Below are 18,638 nucleotides of genomic sequence, written 5' to 3'. Positions count from 1 at the left end.
TCGAGCCTTCGCTGTCTGTCTGCCTGTCTATCATGACGTAATGAGTTTGTCACTCAGAGCTGGAGAAGCTGGTTGCTGAGACAAAGGCTCGTAGCTTGGGCTGGGGATTGGCTCTTTGGAGGATCCGGTGGCGGGAGATTGCATCTTCTAACGGTGATCTTGAATTCTTATGTACCTATGTATTTGCTGGGTAGGTAGCCGGGCTTTTGGCCAGGCCTTGCACTTGTCATCATTATTCACAGAACGTATGGCATGAAGAAGATCTGGTGACGTCATGGGCGGACGGCTACGCTACGCATACGCAGGTATCTGTAAATGGTGGAGCTAAAGATACCTAGGTACCTAATTCTACCTTCACAAGAACCTATGGTTCTGTCATGCTCTCATGAGTGCTTCTTGCAAACTCAACATCCAGTGCTCACGATGATTCGATATTTGCGAGCCACAATTGTATTGTAGCTACAAGTTTCAGGGCATTGCAGGGCATATTTTCGCCCCAGTTTTGTGCTACTCATCAACATTCATTGCCTGTGAATTTCTGGCTCTGGCACCATGCGATTATAACGTTGGTTTAACAAACACCAGTGACGGCAGCGAATTGGTCATCTTTTTATATTCGCCGACATGGATGCATTGTTGGATTGAAGTTGTCCCACATCTCCAAATGTCACGTCCCAGGACGGAATCTCGACCAGAGTTATGTGCACTGCTTGTCGTCGATCGGAAGGGATAAAACGAGTGTGTATCCAGAAAGACACCAGGAATGATTTCCCGGTCAAGAGATTCTCGGTCTCTCGCGTACCCAGGAACTGCATATCAGCTTCTAATTTTGGTTTAAGGTTAATTAACTTGTAGCGGCCCGGTTAACACAAATAAGGTCGGGGATGCACATGATTGCCTCGGCTCGGTTTACTCTCCCCAGACGTATGTGTCTTGCTCAGGGAGGCTCCCGCGAGACCCTTCGAGGACATGATAGTCTCGAGGGCCTGGGGTCGAACATTCTTGGAGACTTCTCTACTTCCCTGTCAATGCAACGGCTGCCCACGGTAACATTCGATATCATCCCGCGGTGTTGGAGCCCGAACGCCCGGCCGCTACCACCTAAAGACTAACGGGCCCGCGCCCGACAGTCGTGGCATGCTTGCTTGGATTAGTGTGTACTTTGTTCCACCTTAGCTCTATTATCAGTTGCCGCTGGGCCGTTGGTTTCTTTTGCAGGAGTAGGCTGGCTCTTCGCAACCTCCCATGAACCTTCCCTCCCCCGCTTTTTGCGCCTTGTCGCCCATCTCGAAAGCCTGGACTCTTAGTCAGTCCGGGCATCATGAGCCGGGGTTTCCTTTTCCAGAGGCCCGCGAATTTCCGCATTCGCATGAAACCGAATTCGGAATACTCGGAGGCCTGGGACCGGTGCCAGGGCTATGTTAGGGGTAGCTTGAGTGCCATCCAGGCCCATTTAGCCGCCACGGTTGTACGGTTAAAGGCAGCTACCCTCGCCATATCCCCAGGGCTGGTTTCCCATTACGGCGACCCTGCGCCTCTTTATTGGTGCACCACCAACCCATCTTTAGCGACGGCGGATCGAGACAATCTTTACAGAAAACCGGGTTCGTTCGAATGGTCCCCTACCTGGCCCTGTGGGTTGCATTTCGCCGCATCATCACTAGGTGGTGCGACTGGAAAATGGTAAACTGCCACCGCAACATATTGCTGAACCTTGGCATAACTGCGATATGTTCATCTTCGCACTCCACCCTTGTTCATCCATGGGGGGGAAAGGCGGCGGAGAATGCTGGAGGTGCCCCCAGACAGACCGCACCTCACCCGAAAGCTACCAAATGACCACTAAAGCCAAGGGGTTGAGCCACAAGCTCCCGAGACGATTGGACGCGTTCACGATGTTTCCTTGTAGACAAGCGGTGGTGCCATCAAGTAGGGGGCAATTACCCCCTGTTCATTCCGCGCCCGTGAACGATGTAACCATCCGCACGACGACCGGTGGATGGCAGAGGATGGTGACAGTGACCCAAAAAGTACAAAACAGAAAGGGGAGCCCTTCAACACAATGGCTATCCAACCGCTCTCGACGTCATCACCTTCACCATCGTCACTATGGTCACCTTCTCTTCCCTCGTCGTCGCGCTCTCCAGCGTGGCGGGAGCTCTTGCCTTCCCCGCAAACATCTCCAGCGAGCTCTTCGCTCGTGCCGGAACCCCCAGCAGCACTGGTACCAACAACGGGTACTACTACTCTTGGTGGACCGACGGCGGCGCGGACGTCACCTACACCAACGAGGCCGGCGGCCAATACAGTGTGAAATGGTCCACCGGCGGTAACTTCGTCGGTGGTAAGGGATGGAACCCTGGTAGTCGCAGGTAAGGCCCTGCCACAAACGTTACCGAGCCCCTGGGTCACTGCGAGATAGCTAAACAATATCCTTCTGCCTCGTTCTAGGACCATCACCTACTCGGGCACCTACAACCCCAACGGCAACAGCTACCTGGCCGTCTACGGGTGGACCACCAACCCGCTGATTGAGTACTACATCGTCGAGTCGTACGGCACCTACAACCCGTCGACTGGCGCCACCCTGCTGGGCTCCGTCACCAGCGACGGCGGCACCTACAAGATCTACCGGACCCAGCGCGTCAACCAGCCGTCCATCCAGGGCACCGCGACCTTCTACCAGTACTGGTCCGTCCGCGACACCAAGCGCGTCGGCGGCACCGTCACCACCGGCAACCACTTCGACGCCTGGGGCAAGTCCGGCCTGACCCTGGGCACGCACAACTACCAGATCGTCGCCACTGAGGGCTACTTCAGCAGCGGCTCCGCCACCATCAACGTCGGCGGCTCGACCAGCGGCGGCGGCGGCACCACCAATCCTCCCACCAACGGCGGCGGCGGGGGCGGCACCACCAATCCTCCCACTAACGGCGGTGGGAACGGCGGCAGCGTAAGTTTCTCAAAAACAAAAAAGAGTCGTTCACCGGCTTGGTATTGGAAGAAATCGTGAGCTAATCACCAGTGATCCATCACAGTGCTCTGCAAAATGGGGCCAGTGTGCCGGTGATGGCTGGACCGGCCCGAAGTGCTGCGAGTCCGGGTCTAGCTGCAAGTTCTCCAACCAGTGGTACTCCCAGTGCCTGTAAACTCTTGCCCACCGCGGGTGAGCTCTGTCGGGGAATGTCTCTTTCCAGACGGGAGAGTCATGACCGGGGGCATTGCTAGGGCCATCTCAGGAGGGGATAACTTGGGAGGTTGTGGAACCTAGGTGTGGGGAGGGGGGCAACTTCAAAGCCGTTCACTTCGGGCGCCGCTGGGACAGTCGAATTCTATTTCTACCGGCTTGGCACTGTAAGGGTTAACTCCAGCAGTAAGACTGTGTAAGACTGTACATACTTGATGGAATTTACGACAAGTCTGAAAAATCAGTGGACCAAATGGATGGATTCAGACAGCAGCGAAATCCGTGAATGATTAGTGGTCTGGAAACTAGTGACTGTTGCTCCATCTTCAACCTCTGGAACGAGGACGTCTTCGCGTGCAGGTGGCTATCTTTGCCATTATCCATGTTGCTATCGCTATTCTATGCTTATATCTCGCATTAACAATATAGGAACAATACCTAGAGACTGTATAGCCCCCAACCTTCACTCTGAAGCTGACGAAAGCTGTGCTACAACGATTATTCTGGCTAAAGTGGTTTCGTGACAATGGTAAAGAGTGTATTTCTGTTATAACCAATAACTTAGGAGTAATCCTAGTCATTGTCTGGACTCAAGCAGAGGTGGAGGGCTGGCCCAGAGAGAGGCAGGTGACTCAAGGACAGACGCAGGTGGCGTAGATATTGGGTTTCGGCCCCGGTATTCCATCCTAAATCTCAGTCTAAGAGACTTCCGTTTATCCAGTTTCAAATTTGGGGTTCGCATTCCTCGTGGGGCTCTGATCCTACAATTGCCAAAGAACTTGTCTCTCGACCAGCCCAAGACCAGGAGAGAAGCAGAGAGTCCGATCCCAAAGGCAGACTCCCTAATTCTTGCGATTCGGGTAATCCGCAGTTAATTAGTTATTCCACACGACGCGGCCCCTCGTCCTATCCTCACCACTACCATCGCAGCTATCCGTTCCCGCGTTCATGTGCCGAATGTACGAATGGTAATGCTAGGGCCACTCGAGCCCGTCACGCACCTCGATCGCTGTCACTGTCTTGATAAGGATACTTGCACCAACAGAATAGGTAGTGTCTCATGGAATTCAAACCTACAGGAAAGAGCGCACAGTGGATGAAAATGGTTCGTTAGACTTGTGAGCTGTAATCATCCTGTTGTCAAAGATATTTGGCCCTTCGCGCGTACCGCGGAACGGGCAGTCCTGTAGACATATCGCAGGCGGTGCAAAAGCAGGAGCAAGGGAGTTGAGCCTTGACACCAGATCTCACGAACCCGCGCAATATCATAACTTAGCACAAGAGATTCTGATGAGAATATTATCTCACCTCGTGCAGCAGTCGCATCACGGAAGAGCCTAATGCCATTGACGGGTACAACAGCTCCACCACTGGCTTCCCAGAGGCGCATTCAACACAAGAGATGGAAATTGTTTCCGAGACAAGCGAAAACGGATGGACTGGGCAGGTATCCCCTAGCCATCAGTGGCGTGGTGCACCCTCTAAAAACGGTTGACTGGAAGCAGGCAAGAATGCGAACTGAGAGCGGACGGTAATTATCAACTTTCTTGGTACGGTATGGTGCGGCGCAAGTATCAAAGAGGGAGTAGTGGTCAGATAACATGTTGGCGGTCAGGGGCTAAGATCGGAGGCCATTCGGAAGACAATCGCAGCACGTGATTCAAGAAAGCATGCTGAAACTCCAGCGCAGTCGACAAGGCCGAGCAATGCACAACAGCCCAAGAAACGTCACTGTCCATGGATAGTATGTCGATAACGACGTTTCCGGTTGTTGGCATATTCAGACACGTCCAGATGGTTCTTCGGGTCGCGCGATCCAGGCAATGGGGGTCTTCAGCGGGGGCAGGTTGGTATTGTTGCGAATGCCCAATGCAAATTCCGGGAATCCTCTAACAAATGAGATGCAAGGCCCAAACGAATTGCGCCGACGTTAGGCAATCTTCCAGTGATCCATCCCAAAGAAACAACCCGCATGCCATGGCCCGTCCATTTCTCCTCGTGCCGTCCTCCCTTCTTCCTCTCCTCCCTCCTTTCGCCTCGTCATCGCTTATCTCAGACGTCTGGCCTCGCGTTCGGACTCGAGTAGGCAGAGGATGTCATCCTCACGGACTGCAGATTTCAACGGGTCAGCATTACCGGCAGCTTCCACATCACGCCGGACAGGCCAAAAACAAAACTGGAAACCGTACCTGGGCCCTTGACGTTCCGAATGATTGACCGGGTCTGGTCGTCCATGAACTCGACGCGAACCTGGGTGACACCACCACGAGAGCCTGCTCCTAGTCAGTCGCTGTCCCGCTGTCGCTCGCAAGAGGGCACATGTCTGGAAGGATCGGTCCAGATTTGGCGGGGCATCATCACGTACCGGTTCGGCCGAGGACTCTGGTGACCTTCACAAGCTTTACGGGGGCCTTGGAGGAATCCATTTTCGATGTATGATTCTCTTTGCTGCGCTTGCGATTGATCGAGGTAGAGAACGGCGGGTGTGCGAGGTGATGCGTGGGGAAGTAGTCGTCAAAATGCACTTTTGGTGAAACTTTTTTGGTGGGCTTTGCAAGCCCTCAGATCCACTCGAAAAATCGAGAGCCAATCAATGCGCGGCACTTCGGCAAGCCGGATTATCTTCGGCCCTTTCAGCCCTAGACGGGACCTACGTGACAGGCCCCCCTTTCATTCACTTGAACGGATGGACCCTGCGGGGAGCGTCTTTGTTGCTGTCGAGGAGCCAAATTTGGGATTTGGGTGCAGGAATGCCTGAGAGAGGTGACACTGAGATGCCCACGAGTTGCCAGATCTGCCGCAGGTCGTTACTTCAGATCCGCTAGAGAGGCGGTGGCTTCCCTTAGACACCCCCTGGAAAAGACTAATGGCGCCTTACATTTCATACCTGGCCCTATGGCGGAGAGACGGAGAGAGAGCGAGGCAGGCAGGTAGGTAAGTAGCTCAAAGAACAGAGTGCCTCAATTCTTCCCGAATCGGCAGTTGAGTACCGTTCAAACCTACCTACCTAACTCGACTTGAGGAGAGGTGCATCTCTTCCAGGCGATAGTAGAGGTTTATGGATTGAGTTCAAACATGAGACTTTAGATCCAAAAGACACTTATGGCCACCTACCTGACAACATATACACTTTATAAGGAACTTTGACAGGCTTCGGAACCTCTTGGGCTGCGGGAGCTGCTGGCTGAGGTCCGGGAGGGCGGCGACCCCGGCTGCTTGTTGACCGGGCACATCCACGCGAAGATGAGTGCATCTGTTTTGATGCTGCTCGGGCACGGCCTGAGGGTGTCATGCTTGGCCCGAGACTGGACGGAAGTTACGAGCCCGGTATCCCATGACTTTTGGCAATCAACGGTACAGGTACTGCGACTGGTTTCGGGCATCAGCTGTCGGGACCCAAGCACCGGGAGACAAATGGTACATGCAATGCGGTAATCATGATATGGCGTCTAAGCAGGAAGCAGAGACTGAACCGACGTTGCCCATCCCCACCTGTTTAAACCCACGACCCTGCATAGGGAAACCCCCAAGTCTCGCAACCCCCCAGCCACATCAAAGCACCCTCTCATGCCTCGCCCCCAAGACCCAACCGAAAGATTCACCTCCCGCCCTCCAAACTGCCCCCGCCCCCTATCCTATCCCCAAACGCCTCAAGCGTTCTTCTCCCACCACCTAGCCACAACAATGTAGCAGCACCATGGACCGATGACGCTCACGAGGGCCACGAGGCAGACCAGCCCGAGCGCGACGCCGAGCCCGATGGTGCTGCCCCGGTAGCGCTGGCACAGCCCCACACATTCTTCAGGGGGAGGAGCCTGTACGGCGGTCGCCGCCGCCCCTGTCGCTGCTGGGAGCCCGTGGGCCGTGCCGGCGAGGAGGGCCACGGTGGAAAATATCGCTAGGGCTAGCTTGGCTGATGTCGCGCGGAGCTGGTTGGGTTTGAAGGTGGGCATTTTCTTTTGCTGTTTTTTTGGGTGTGGTGGTGAATGAGGAGGTGGGTGATGGTTGGCTCGTGGTCAGGCTAGCTTCCGAGGTGCTATGGAAGGGTGATCTATAGGTAATGCGACGATGAATGTGTCAGTTCTAATGAAGATAGTGAAAGAAGAGGGGGGAAGAGTGTGTGATTTGGGAGCATTGGGAGGAGGGGGTGGTGCTGGTAATTGTAGTAATGTCAATCTTTGCTGGGACTTCTGCTGCTCGGCTCTGATGGATTCACCCCTGCCTACTTGGCTTTGGGGATATCAGGCGCCTTTGAAGCTATATTAGGAAGTAGGTAAGGAAAAAAGGATAGCCGTCTTACCGGTTGCGGAAGAGCTCAAGGTTCCTCGGTCCCCATACGCTGAGCCTGATTACCCCTGGCCAGCAGGAATTCCGTCTCTATTCTTGGGTCGCTCAAGCTCTTTGTTGCTACCTGCGCGATGATTTTCCCGAGTCTTTGGTTGGGTCGAGTCGGTTTGTGTTTCCTTTCTTCTCGCATTCCACGCCCCTTTCTTCTACCGCATGGTAATCCCTAACAGCCGTCCTTCCCGCTTCTTGGATGAATCGCTCTTCGACATACACGCCAAAGGAAGATGCGAGATTACCGGTCATAACAAAGTTTCCCATTCACAGCCATGACGATTGTTCGGTCGGGATTGAAGCGTATTCAACTCTGACCACAGTTGACCAGGTAGAAGCAAAACTGTGTAGCTTGGTTACGGACAGGATACAACTCACACTCCGATTCCAATTGTTTCTGCATAGCTGAGCGTCTTGTTTGTCTCAGATAGAAGTGCCCCAGACAACTCGAGGCTCCGGACTCACGCAGGAGAAGGGTCCTCCGGAGCTCGGGGAGGCATCCGCGGTCGGTCTTCTGTCAATGTCCAGAGCAGGTACCGGTCACCAAAAAGCATTCAAACTCCGGTTGCTCGTCAGGAAGTCAAGTCCACCGTAAGGTTTTCGGGGTGGAGGGAACTCAACGCAGTGTAGGTATAAAGGTAATCGCATGCAGTGGCAAATTTATCTCCATCCGATCATGTCTAACGCCTGGATTATCGGAGGGACTCGTCACTTTCTGTGCTCGATATCTCAGTTTCTATTTCGAGGGGATAGCCACATGCTGCCCCAGCTCAACACCTCGCTCTAACCAGAAGCCATGATAGATCGAAACTCGACGATAAGCGAAGCCGGAATGGGGGAAAAGGAATCTTTCTGACCCCGTGACTTGGTAAAAGATCCCCCCCTTATCCCCACGTTCCACCTCCGCCACCAGACCGTCCACCCCTTCTCTGGGCACTGAGCCTCCAATCATCCTCCCCGGCATACTTGTTATACAGCGGCTGTATTCGCTCCGCCGCCTTCCTCTTGGACAGCCGGTCCGTTGGGGCAACCTTGAAGAACGTGGGTGCCGCGTCCACCAGCCACTTCGGCTCAATGGCAGTCGTGCAGTGCATGTACTCTTTGGTGGTGAGGACCAGCGTGTGGTAGATGACCCACTCGGCCTGCTTGCCGAAGAGTGCCGAGCTCGGGTGCAGGTACACGGGGGTGCCCTCGATTAGGGTCTTGTAGCCTTCCTGCGGGTCCTTCCTCGCGCTGTTGCGGAAGAAACCGCTGCACAACGCCTGCCGTACCTTCTGGGTGTTCCGTCCACAGCTCACGATCGGGTGGCGGTATCGTTCCATGATCCGGACGATCTGGTCCCGCACATCCTTTGCACGGCGCATCGACCGGGCTTGGATGAAGTTCTCGAAACACCAGGGACTGGAAAATCCGCTGGTCTTCCACGCGTTGTACACATTCAGTAGGGTCAGGTGATCACCCTGGGGGTCGTGGAACTTGGCTTTCTTCTGGTCGGCCAGCCCTTGCTTTTCCTTTGGTCGATAGAACACGTTGGGCAGATTCAACATGGCGACAATGCTGAGCATTTCGTCTGAGCATCCCATATCAACTGCCGCGATAAGAACCTTGGCAAGTGACGGTTCCATTGGAAAGTCAGCCATCTTCCTTCCTAATCGCGTGAGCAGGCCCTCGTCATCTAATGCAGATAAGGCATAGAGTTCTTCCAAGGCCGTAAGCATAGTGTTGATAGGGGGTGGGTCCATAAAGTCAAAGTGGAGAAGGTCGTTGATGCCCATAGCTTTCAGCATGAGGATGGTATGGGAAAGGTTTTGGCGTTGGATCTCAGGCACTGTCGTGGGAAGCATCTCAGACTGGTAGGCAGCCTCAGTGTAAAGCCGGAAGCACTTTCCTGGACCGGTCCGGCCGGCTCGACCAGCCCTCTGATTTGCCTGTGCTTGAGAAATCGGAGTGACAACCAGGGAATCCATTCCAAGCTTCGGGTCATAAGCATTCTGCTTCACAAAGCCAGGATCGACCACATAGTAAATGTGGTCAATAGTAATTGACGTCTCGGCGATATTGGTGGCGATAACAACCTTCCGGCTCCCAGGAGGCGCCGGTTCGAAGATGCGGCTCTGCATCTCACTTGGAAGTGCAGAGTATACAGGCAGGATGATAAGCTCAGGCACATTCGGGCCAAGTGACTTCATGCGCTCATAGAGAATCTCGCTGCTAGTATCGATTTCTTCCTGGCCAGTCAAGAAGAGAAGGATGTCTCCCATTGGCTCTGTCAGGTGGATTTGCATGACAGTAACCAAGGCAGCGTCGAGGTAGTCTGATTCTGGCTCCCTCGAGTACAGGATCTCGACAGGGAAGGTTCGTCCAGGGATGGTGAAGATCGGGCATTCGTTGAAGTATGACGAGAACTTGTCCGCATCCAGGGTGGCAGAGGTGACGATAACCTTCAAGTCAGGCCTGCGCTTGACTGTTTTCTTTAACAGAGCGAATAGAATGTCGGTTGATATGGTTCTCTCGTGGGCCTCGTCAAGCATGATGACTGAATACCGCTTCAAGTCCGGATCCACCAGAATCTCACGCTCCAACATGCCATCGGTCATGTACTTGATTTGCGTTGATGGGCCAGTGCAATCCTCGAACCGGATTGTATAGCCGACCTCGTGGCCAAGCTGGCAGCCTACTTCCTCGGCGACACGCTTCGCAACTGACATGGCGGCGACACGGCGAGGCTGTGTGCAGCCAATAAGGCCGTTGTTCGTAAACCCAGCCTCAGCAAGGTATTGGGTAAGCTGGGTCGTTTTGCCAGAACCAGTTTCTCCGACAACGATCATGATCTGATTCTCCCTCACGGCAGTAATGAGTTGATCCCTGAATGCAAAGACCGGCAGGGACTCTCGTTGCTGCTTGATTGTCATGCTCGTCCTCTTACCATAAGATTCATCCTTGGGCTGGATTGCTTTCTTCCATTCAGGCACAGCATCAGTCTTGGCAGCTGGTTGAGTGTTGCGGACGTCGCGAGCAAATTTCCGGTGCTCGGGGTTTGCCATGGGGTCTTGCCATTGTGAGGACAAATCAACCTTGTTTTCGTCATCTTTTGCGTCGGCCTCTTGCTGCCTCATTTCCTTCCTCTCCTTGGACAGGTTGGTACCCGCCATAGCAGCGCGGTTAAGAGATCCGTCGGGGGCCTTAATGACCCTGATGGGTGATAGCTCGAGAGACTGCTTGGTTTGACCGGCAAGGAAAGGAGGTTCCTCTTCTCGGATCTCGATATCCACCTCCTCCTCCAGCTCCATATGGCCCTCTCCGGTGAGAGTCGAGTGGTAGTCTTCCTCGAGGTCTGGATAGTCGGAGGCTTTAGCAACCCCTGACGCGATCAATTGCCGTATCTCCCAGCGTTCGGGCGATGTCATCCGTTTCTTCTGCCGCCTTGGAGGGGCGGTGGGAGTCTGGAAGGCTACCGCCACATCCTCCACCAGGCCGTTTCCATTTCTTCCACCTCCCAGAGCCTCCATGTTCGCCCCCGACTCTATCCTGGCTTGTGGGGCAAGATCCTGTCCAGACTCCTGATCCACATCTTTCATGGATAAGCCTATCCGGTTTCCCTCCATCTTGACAACCTTCACCTTCACGTTCTGGCCTTTGGAGACGAGGTCAGAAGGATGGTTGACTCGCTGGCCTTCAACCAATGCGGAGACGTGGACCAGTCCGTCAACCTTCCCCCGAATGCCATGGAGGTTCACAAAGGCCCCAAAGTCCTTGATTCCCGTAACGTGCCCGTCGTATACTTTGTAAAGTATGGGCTCGTCGTCCAACTCGGGTGGGGGCGGGCGCTTGAATATGTCGTCGTCACCATCGATTCGACCTTTTCTCTTTTCCTTGTAGCCGTTGCGCGATGACTTGTACCCTTCATCATCATAACGGTCGCCTTTCCGGCGGCCTCTGGAGCGTGATCTCGACCGTGACCGGTATTTGTCTTTCCGCCTGCGCCTCGAGTCATCGTGTTCGTCCTCGGGGCTCCGGCTCCTCTTCCTCGACACCCTCTCTTTGCGCGCCTTCCCTTCTAGGTTCTCCAACATGGCCAGCGTGTCATCAATCGCGTCGGTCTCTTTGCCGTCCATAATGCCATCTTCGTACTCGACTTCCTTGTCTGGAAGGGTAAGGCCACGGAAGACTCGCTCCTTCTCCTCCGCAGACCGGCCTTGTTGAGCCTCATCCTCGAGTGCACCGTTCTGCGCCTGGCCTTTGAACTTGGGGTGCATGGACCGGACAAGGCGATCTACGCTCTCCACCAAACTGGGTGGGAATTCCGCGCCAACCCCCGCCAGCATCTTCTTGAAATCGGCAAAGGAGCCGCATTCTAGTCGTTTCGCGATGACGAATTCGGCCAGGGTCTTCTCGCTGATGCCCAAATGGTTTTGCAACTCCGACGTGACTTTCGACACGAGGGATAGCAGCTCGAGCGACTCAAGGTCATCCATGATGAGGCAGTGGGTGTCCGGGTGTGGAAGTTGGGTCGCGAAAGATGAGGTCGAACATTCAAGGCGAGAGACGTGCGGCTAGAAAGTTGAGCATCGGGACTTGGCTGAATGCCGAGGTTTTGCCGCTCACCGCACACCGAGAGGACCCTGTTACGTGGTTCATTACGCATTACGCAAGCACAGTAGCGGGTACCTACGTAACTAGGCTGGCTCCGCTACCTGCATCATTTTACCCCGTCCCATTTACATTCAACGAGCCTCGAGTATCCCTCCCTTATCTCCAACCTCACGGCGATACTACCCAAACGCGCTTTCTTTCCACCTCGACTCTTCAACTAGACTCGCAACTGTTCGGGATGTGCTCTGCAGACATCTTCCTCGGCCTTTTGGCCATCCTCTTCCCCCCATTGCCAGGTATGCACCCGCCACCAAACCTCGTGCCCCGCAGCTGTCAACAGGCAGCCCGGGATTTAGGCACCACAACATGCCATCGTGAACTTAATCTAACGATATGCGCGCAGTTTGGGTCAAGCGAGGCATCTGCTCCGCCGACTCCCTCATCAACATCCTCCTCTTCGTGCTAGGATATGTGAGTCATTGCCTCCATCTCCAAACCCCTCCCCCAAGCGCACCCAGCGCACCACCACCCGCTCCTCTTCCCAATGCTGACGCCTCAACCCTCCCCCCAGATCCCCGGCCTGATCCACGCCTGGTACATCATCGCCAAGTTCCCCGAACCAGGCTACGACTACGAGGGCATCCCGCAAGACGACGAGCGCGGGCGCTTCTACGTCTTCGTCCATGACGGCGGCTCGACCCAGGCCCGGCAGCCGCCGCGGCAGCCCAAGCCCCAGGGCAACATGAGCTACGGGACCACCGACAACGCCAACAGCAGCGGCTCCGGCCCGAAGCCTTCCGCCGCCCCGGCACCTGGCCCGGGCCCGGCCCACGATGCCGGCCAGGGCGGCAGCAGCAGCAACGACGGCCCCGCGCCGCCGAGCTACGCCCAGGTCGTGGCGGGCGATCACAAGATCCAGAGCCAGGAGTAGGCTGGCGGCTAGTATCGCGGCTGGGAATGGGAGCGGAAGCGGCTCTTGGGGGGGGGGAAGGCCTATTGCCGGATGGACGGACATGTATTGAGTGGTTCGGGTAGTGGAGGAATGGGCGGGTGAGCGAGCGTCGGAGCCAAAGGCGATCAATAGCAGGTGCCCCGGATTCCGTCCGGCGCATTACGGGCGTTGGGGTTGGTTGGTGGATCTTTTAAGGGTGCTTTTTCGGACTTTGTACAAACTACATCAACATGCAGGTGCGGTGGCTACGCCCGTTCCTGAGGGATAATGCAATCACGGTCTTTACGGTGGCTCTTCTTCTTTCTCTCCGTCTGGCTGGATGTGCACCCGATGATCGTCGACGGCTGCAAGCTTCACGGGTTTGGGTGCTGGTTGGTAGAGGGGCTTGTGGGTGAATGTGCTGTGGTTGAATGCTCGATGCCCTGGTCGTATGGGCACTGCGAATGCTGTGGCCATACGATTTCACACGACGGAACTGCGAAACTCGACCATCCATTGGTATCTATTCGGATGTGGCAACCATTAATTCCAGGCCACGAGCAAAATGCCAGCCACGAGGCTCCCTCTAAAGGTCAAACCCGACCAGACGCCGAAATGCCTGGGTATCTCCTCCGAACTCCAATCCGATGTCTCAGTCCTTGGCCTTCTGGGCCGGCTGCTCATCCTCCGCTTCCAGATCATCCACACCCGGGGCCGGGCGTTCGTTCAGCACCGGCTCCCTGTAGTTGAGCATCAACTCCTGGGGCAGGAAGGTGTAGTAGCTCGGACAAACCTCTTTGAGCTCCTTGATGAACTTGATGCCGATGTTGAGCGTGCACACTACCAGCTTCACCTTCATTCCCACCATCAGGTAGCGCATGATGCTGCAGTTGATTATTAGGCTCTCTTGAGCGCCATCACCACAGACTTGATCTGTGCACAACCCAGTGTCCCAGCCATCTTGGATCGTAATAGGCTTGAGGACGATAAGGCCACATGGTTCAATGGTGCCCGGCGCACCCGAGGCAGGGTCTTTGACTCCGCGATACAGCTGGAGTACCTCCTCGCTGGGATCGCGAAGTTCGAGGATCTCGAATGCTTGCTCAGCCGTGTCCATGACGTGTATGGCGTTCAAAGCACTGGCCGCGCAAACAGCTTCAACCGAGTCACTATCCATTGTAGCAACAGTTGCCATGAAAACAACCATAGCACGCTTGTGATCCATTCGCTTATTAGCACCGCCCAAATAATAGGACGAGGCCTCTTCCCCTTCCTTGCGGCAATACAGCGTCTGAGCAGCGATGCTGAAGTCGCCGGGAATGGCCTGCCAGATGCCGAAGATGCGGGGGATCTGGTCCAGAGCCTGGTCACAGACGGCCTTGGCCTGGTGGATGTTGTCGGCGTATTCAGGGCAGACATCGTGGTGAAGCACGTAGTTTAGGAAGTTCTGCACGAGATCGGCAGCCATCTTGATCAAGGAGAGGTCCGAGCCGGCGAGCTTGAAGATGCGTTCGGAACTGTGAAATGTTAGCATCTCGAGCCCTACACCAGGGGGGACAGAGGCCTACAAGAATCCCGAGACAACTCCCGCAAAGTCTACATCCCAGTGGTCTGGACGGTTGGGATTGTAGAAGCGCAAGTCGTTCCCGGTGCGGTGGATGACATCGCTGGCCATGATCTCCCTGATCTCAGTGGAGGTTGCCCCCTCGAGATCGATGCTGTTGCCACCCTGGAACTGGCGTGGGGAGCCATCAATCCCACCGATGGCAAGAAACTTGTTGAAGATATTCAAGCGATCGCTGTCGAGTCGGCGGCGGGCCCGGAATCGCTGGATGCATTCCTCGATGCGGCTTCGTTCGTTAGTAACGGCACAAGAGAACCACAGTGAGACGGGCAGCATACTCAACAAAGGCACGATGACTGCAGAACTGTTAGCTTGGGGGCGGAGCGTATGGACCGGTGTGGGTCAGAGGCAGGACATACGGGGGATAGATGTTGGTCTGCTCCTCGAGGGCCTCGTCAGGGGTCACTGGAGGATCGCAGTAGAACTCTGCTGAATTGTTAGTCTGAGCCACCACACTCAAGGGTCTGGTATCTGTAGAGTGAACACTCACCCTCGAAGCCAGTGCCACGAGACTTGCTCAGAGCTCCGGGACCTCTCGCAACTGTGGACTTGTTCTTCCTCTTGGATCTCTTTTTTTTGTCCTCGACCAGCTTTCCTGGAATAGGATGCTCTTCCGAGCTTCCCTTGGCACACTCACCGTCAGTTTCGTTGGGTCCGACCAGGATCGCGTCTGCAGCTAGACTAGACCCATCCTGGAGAGGCTGTGTAGAATAATTCCCAGCCATGCCGTCTCCCTCAGCAGGACCTTCGCCAGGTGACGATGTCATGGCGGTTGATTCGTATTTCTTATGCAGTCACAGCCTCAAAGCTATGATAAGCGAAGATGTGGTGAGACTGGGGTCAGGTTAGGTTGAAATTTGAACTTCTCTAGGGTGGCTCGGGGGAAGCTGTCACGATTTCCCAGCTGGGAAAGATGTAGGCTGGCTAGCCAATAAGGTCGCAGAAAAAGGCTGGCAGAAGAGGGCTTAGAAGTCGATATTGATATGTGCGCCTGCCTTCTCCATTCCGTTTGTTTGCGCCGCAAGGTCGGGGCGGCCTGCAAGGCAAAGACCAAACACCAAACACCAACCGGAGACGGGAGCAGTCTGTACGGACAGATGCATTCCGGGCGGATTGGCACAATAGGGACGGGAAAAAGGAAACTTGCATGAAAACATCTGAAGCACCTCAGGTAGGGAGGTACCTAGGTACCAGAAAATGTGGTTGATCAAGGTGGCACGTGACGGTCTGAGCATACCTTCATTAGAGCTACACCTCCCTAAGCTACCTGTTTTATCTACCTGCTGTAATAAGCCAAGCTAGAGGCAAATGTTACTCTTTCTACGGCAATTTCGCCCTTGGAAGCTCAATATCAACCTGCCACGGGAGCTGTGTTGGATATTCCGCAGTCCCTTGAATCGCAGCATTGATAAAAAGCGTATGCAAACCTGGTTTCACGGGATATCTGAAAAGTGGGTAGGCATCTCGCTGGTCGACTCACGCCAGGCGACCAGCTTCGCACCCCAGGCCTCGTGGATGTGCCCAAAGCAGTGCAGGCGCGGCCGGGACCGGGCCACGGCCGCGAAGAGACTGAGCACCCCGCGCGCTGTCCAGAATCGGTGACGTCCAGGACGCCCCTCGGGGGCCCGTGTGTGATGGCGACGTCGACGTCCTTGTCGATCAAGAAGTCGTGGCCTTGTCGCCGCGCGAATTGAAAACCCCAGTCGCCGAGAGACGGGGTGAATGGGCTGGCGTAGACCGCAAGTGTAGCGCCGTTACTCAGCGTAAATCGATGGGTTCCCTCGTTTAAAAATACGACGCCTCCGGCTGCTGCTTCAGTGAAGAGGTTTCGGATCTCTCCGAAATCGCCATACTCCTCCTTGACCAGGTTTGGATCCAAGGGGGGGTGTGCCTCTGCGACCTTCTTCTTGAATAGTGGGATGTCCATCGTCAAATCATGGTTCCCCGCAATGACGAGCTTGAGGGGTGCGTTGATATCCTTCAGCAACCTTAGAGTTGCTCGAAACTCGGCTATCTTGGACTCTTCGGTGAGGTCGCCGCAGTGTATAGCGACGTCCGCAGGTTGGAGAGGCTTGGCCTCTGGCCCAAATTCCTCGCCATGGGTGTCGGAGAGAATGAGAAATCGTGTTTTTATATTCATGGACATCGCTTCCTAATTTTAGGATTGCCCTCGTTAGAGATTCCGGAAATGAATTTAATACGCGTCTGCCTAGGTGGGAGAAAGCCTGCTGACACTGCAGTGACTAAGTTATCATTCTCCATCCATGTTTTCAAGAATACATCATCTTCGCTATCACCCAGCGAAACTCTCGATACCCCTGCTTGAGTAGTAAAAATAGTTTAAACTCATTCTCAACGCCATGCAAAGTAGGTTGCCCTATAGATGCCACGTTTCTGAGTTTCTCTGCTTATACAAAAACGATGTAGGTTATATAAGCAGTTCATTAGACGGGTAACTAGGTTAGAACTTCCCCCTGATGCAGAAGACTTGACAGTGCTCAAAGTAGACAATTCTATCCTGAGAGCCGGCAGTTGATCAGTTGCCGATTCTTAGGCTGACGAGTACATACAGCCGTGTTATGTGAGCCCTTACGAGGGTGGTGAAGGGGCCGAGGTCGGCCAGAATATAATAAGCACCCAAGACGGCAGTATATGCAGTTTTAGCCTGCAACCTCAGAACAACTGTGAGCCCCAGCATATGATGGCTACCTAACCATGATCACCACCACCTTGAACTCTCCTCCAGATGCGGTATCTGCGCAGATACAATATTAGGCATGGAAGGGTTATAGCATGGATGGGAACTTTCTCTCTGCCCTGACCTCCCTGCACTTCATCTTTCGCTCGCCCTTGTCATTTCCTTGCTGCTTGTTGACTTGATATTGTAGTATTTGGGAATCATGATTCGACGTCGTACCGTGGCCATACTCGACCATTTCCTTTCCCGCAAGCAGGCTATACCATTACAAAGGTTGACTATCGATGCCCACGAAATCAGCAAAGTAGAACGTCTTTCTCATGTGCCCAAATATTCAAAAGAGTGTTACAACCGACTCACCTTCATCGTCGAGCATGGCACGTCTATCTCTGGGTTGGCAGCTGAAGGTACCTATCACCGTCGTACCGCTCTTGGATGCACAGCTCGTCTCATTTATCTCCAAGGACGATCGCGTGCGTCTCCATTTAGCCCGTTGCCGGCGGACACTCCCAGTATGGAACACACCGGCCCCGCCAGACTTGGCCTCTTGCAAAGCTTGTGTTGCAGAGTTCGCTTCTTGGTAGCGTTTCTTCGCTGTTGAAATGGACGAGATAAGAGGCATCACGATGTGGACAATGCTTACTTCTCATTGGCACCTCTGGATGGCGTTTCTTCTGCCCGTAAACACACAGGCTGGACCATGCGTCCCACCGTAGACGATATTACACCTCGCTCAGTTGTAATATGTGACTGAGCACAGCCTAACTGCAGTATAGACAACAAATTGAGCTAGAAGTTGAGCCGCGGCAGGCAACCCAGCAGTGGTATCGGCAGCTGAAGCCAGGCAATGGTCAACACGCTCTGGGGTCCCTATTGGGCGACTTTGTCACTCCTTTTTTAGTTGGCCGTGCAGAACGATCGCTGCCTAGCATAGCCAATAGATTGGGGCCAACCTGCATTGCATCAATACTCGAGTCATCTACATTCGACCCAATACCACAACTTGAGAATATCGGGCTTCGGCTGGTTCCTCAGCGCCCGGTGCTTGTTCCAATAGTGCCTTGTCTAAGCCGATGGCTGACTGGGAATTTGTATACCCAACCTACAGATCGCTATCCTAGTCTATAGACTCTGTCTAAGGGCTATGAAGGGACTAGGATGTTGAGTCTCCAGGATAATGGGAGTCCCCCCCCCGCGGACCGGGAGGCCTACTGCGATAGGACAGGATATGGACGGGGAATATCGCTACTGGCTCCTAGGCGAAGGG

General features: G+C 54.5%; 6 protein-coding genes across 6 annotated transcripts; 2 read left to right on the top strand and 4 right to left on the bottom strand.

The window, feature by feature from the left end:
* Positions 1–1,898: 1,898 nt before the first annotated feature.
* Positions 1,899–3,331, top strand: QBC33DRAFT_156623 (endo-1,4-beta-xylanase A). Its single transcript, XM_060422206.1, has 3 exons — positions 1,899–2,372; positions 2,452–2,953; positions 3,039–3,331. The coding sequence occupies exons 1-3, from the start codon at positions 2,110–2,112 to the stop codon at positions 3,147–3,149; spliced, it is 876 nt and encodes a 291-aa protein (XP_060287759.1). The 5' UTR covers positions 1,899–2,109; the 3' UTR covers positions 3,150–3,331.
* Positions 3,332–5,234: 1,903 nt separating this feature from the next.
* On the bottom strand, positions 5,235–5,613 carry QBC33DRAFT_554706 (ribosomal protein S28e; the record flags this gene model as incomplete). The annotated part of the gene is made up of 3 exons (XM_060429544.1): positions 5,235–5,296; positions 5,377–5,460; positions 5,553–5,613. 3 exons carry the CDS (start codon positions 5,611–5,613, stop codon positions 5,235–5,237), a joined length of 207 nt encoding a protein of 68 aa, XP_060287758.1.
* A 1,224-nt stretch (positions 5,614–6,837) lies between these two features.
* Positions 6,838–7,140, bottom strand: QBC33DRAFT_511057 (uncharacterized protein; the record flags this gene model as incomplete). The annotated part of the gene is made up of 1 exon (XM_060425812.1): positions 6,838–7,140. One exon carries the CDS (start codon positions 7,138–7,140, stop codon positions 6,838–6,840), a length of 303 nt encoding a protein of 100 aa, XP_060287757.1.
* An 869-nt stretch (positions 7,141–8,009) lies between these two features.
* On the bottom strand, positions 8,010–12,195 carry QBC33DRAFT_156555 (P-loop containing nucleoside triphosphate hydrolase protein). The gene has a single exon (XM_060422205.1). The coding sequence runs from the start codon at positions 11,998–12,000 to the stop codon at positions 8,410–8,412; it is 3,591 nt and encodes a 1,196-aa protein (XP_060287756.1). The 5' UTR covers positions 12,001–12,195; the 3' UTR covers positions 8,010–8,409.
* Positions 12,196–12,356: 161 nt separating this feature from the next.
* QBC33DRAFT_511055 (UPF0057-domain-containing protein) lies at positions 12,357–13,049 on the top strand (the record flags this gene model as incomplete). The annotated part of the gene is made up of 3 exons (XM_060425811.1): positions 12,357–12,414; positions 12,522–12,589; positions 12,690–13,049. 3 exons carry the CDS (start codon positions 12,357–12,359, stop codon positions 13,047–13,049), a joined length of 486 nt encoding a protein of 161 aa, XP_060287755.1.
* A 510-nt stretch (positions 13,050–13,559) lies between these two features.
* Positions 13,560–15,831, bottom strand: QBC33DRAFT_523993 (Argonaute siRNA chaperone complex subunit Arb1-domain-containing protein). The gene is made up of 5 exons (XM_060426690.1): positions 15,164–15,831; positions 15,033–15,099; positions 14,952–14,969; positions 14,618–14,899; positions 13,560–14,566 (listed from the first exon to the last, which is right to left on the bottom strand). The coding sequence occupies exons 1-5, from the start codon at positions 15,438–15,440 to the stop codon at positions 13,702–13,704; spliced, it is 1,509 nt and encodes a 502-aa protein (XP_060287754.1). The 5' UTR covers positions 15,441–15,831; the 3' UTR covers positions 13,560–13,701.
* Positions 15,832–18,638: the final 2,807 nt, after the last annotated feature.

Source organism: Phialemonium atrogriseum (assembly GCF_030411735.1).
Source record: "Phialemonium atrogriseum strain 8032-3 unplaced genomic scaffold QBC33scaffold_2, whole genome shotgun sequence".
Taxonomy (NCBI): Eukaryota; Fungi; Ascomycota; class Sordariomycetes; order Cephalothecales; family Cephalothecaceae; genus Phialemonium; species Phialemonium atrogriseum.
Note: the sequence above shows the minus strand (reverse complement) of the source record. Positions and strands in the feature narration are given on the sequence as shown.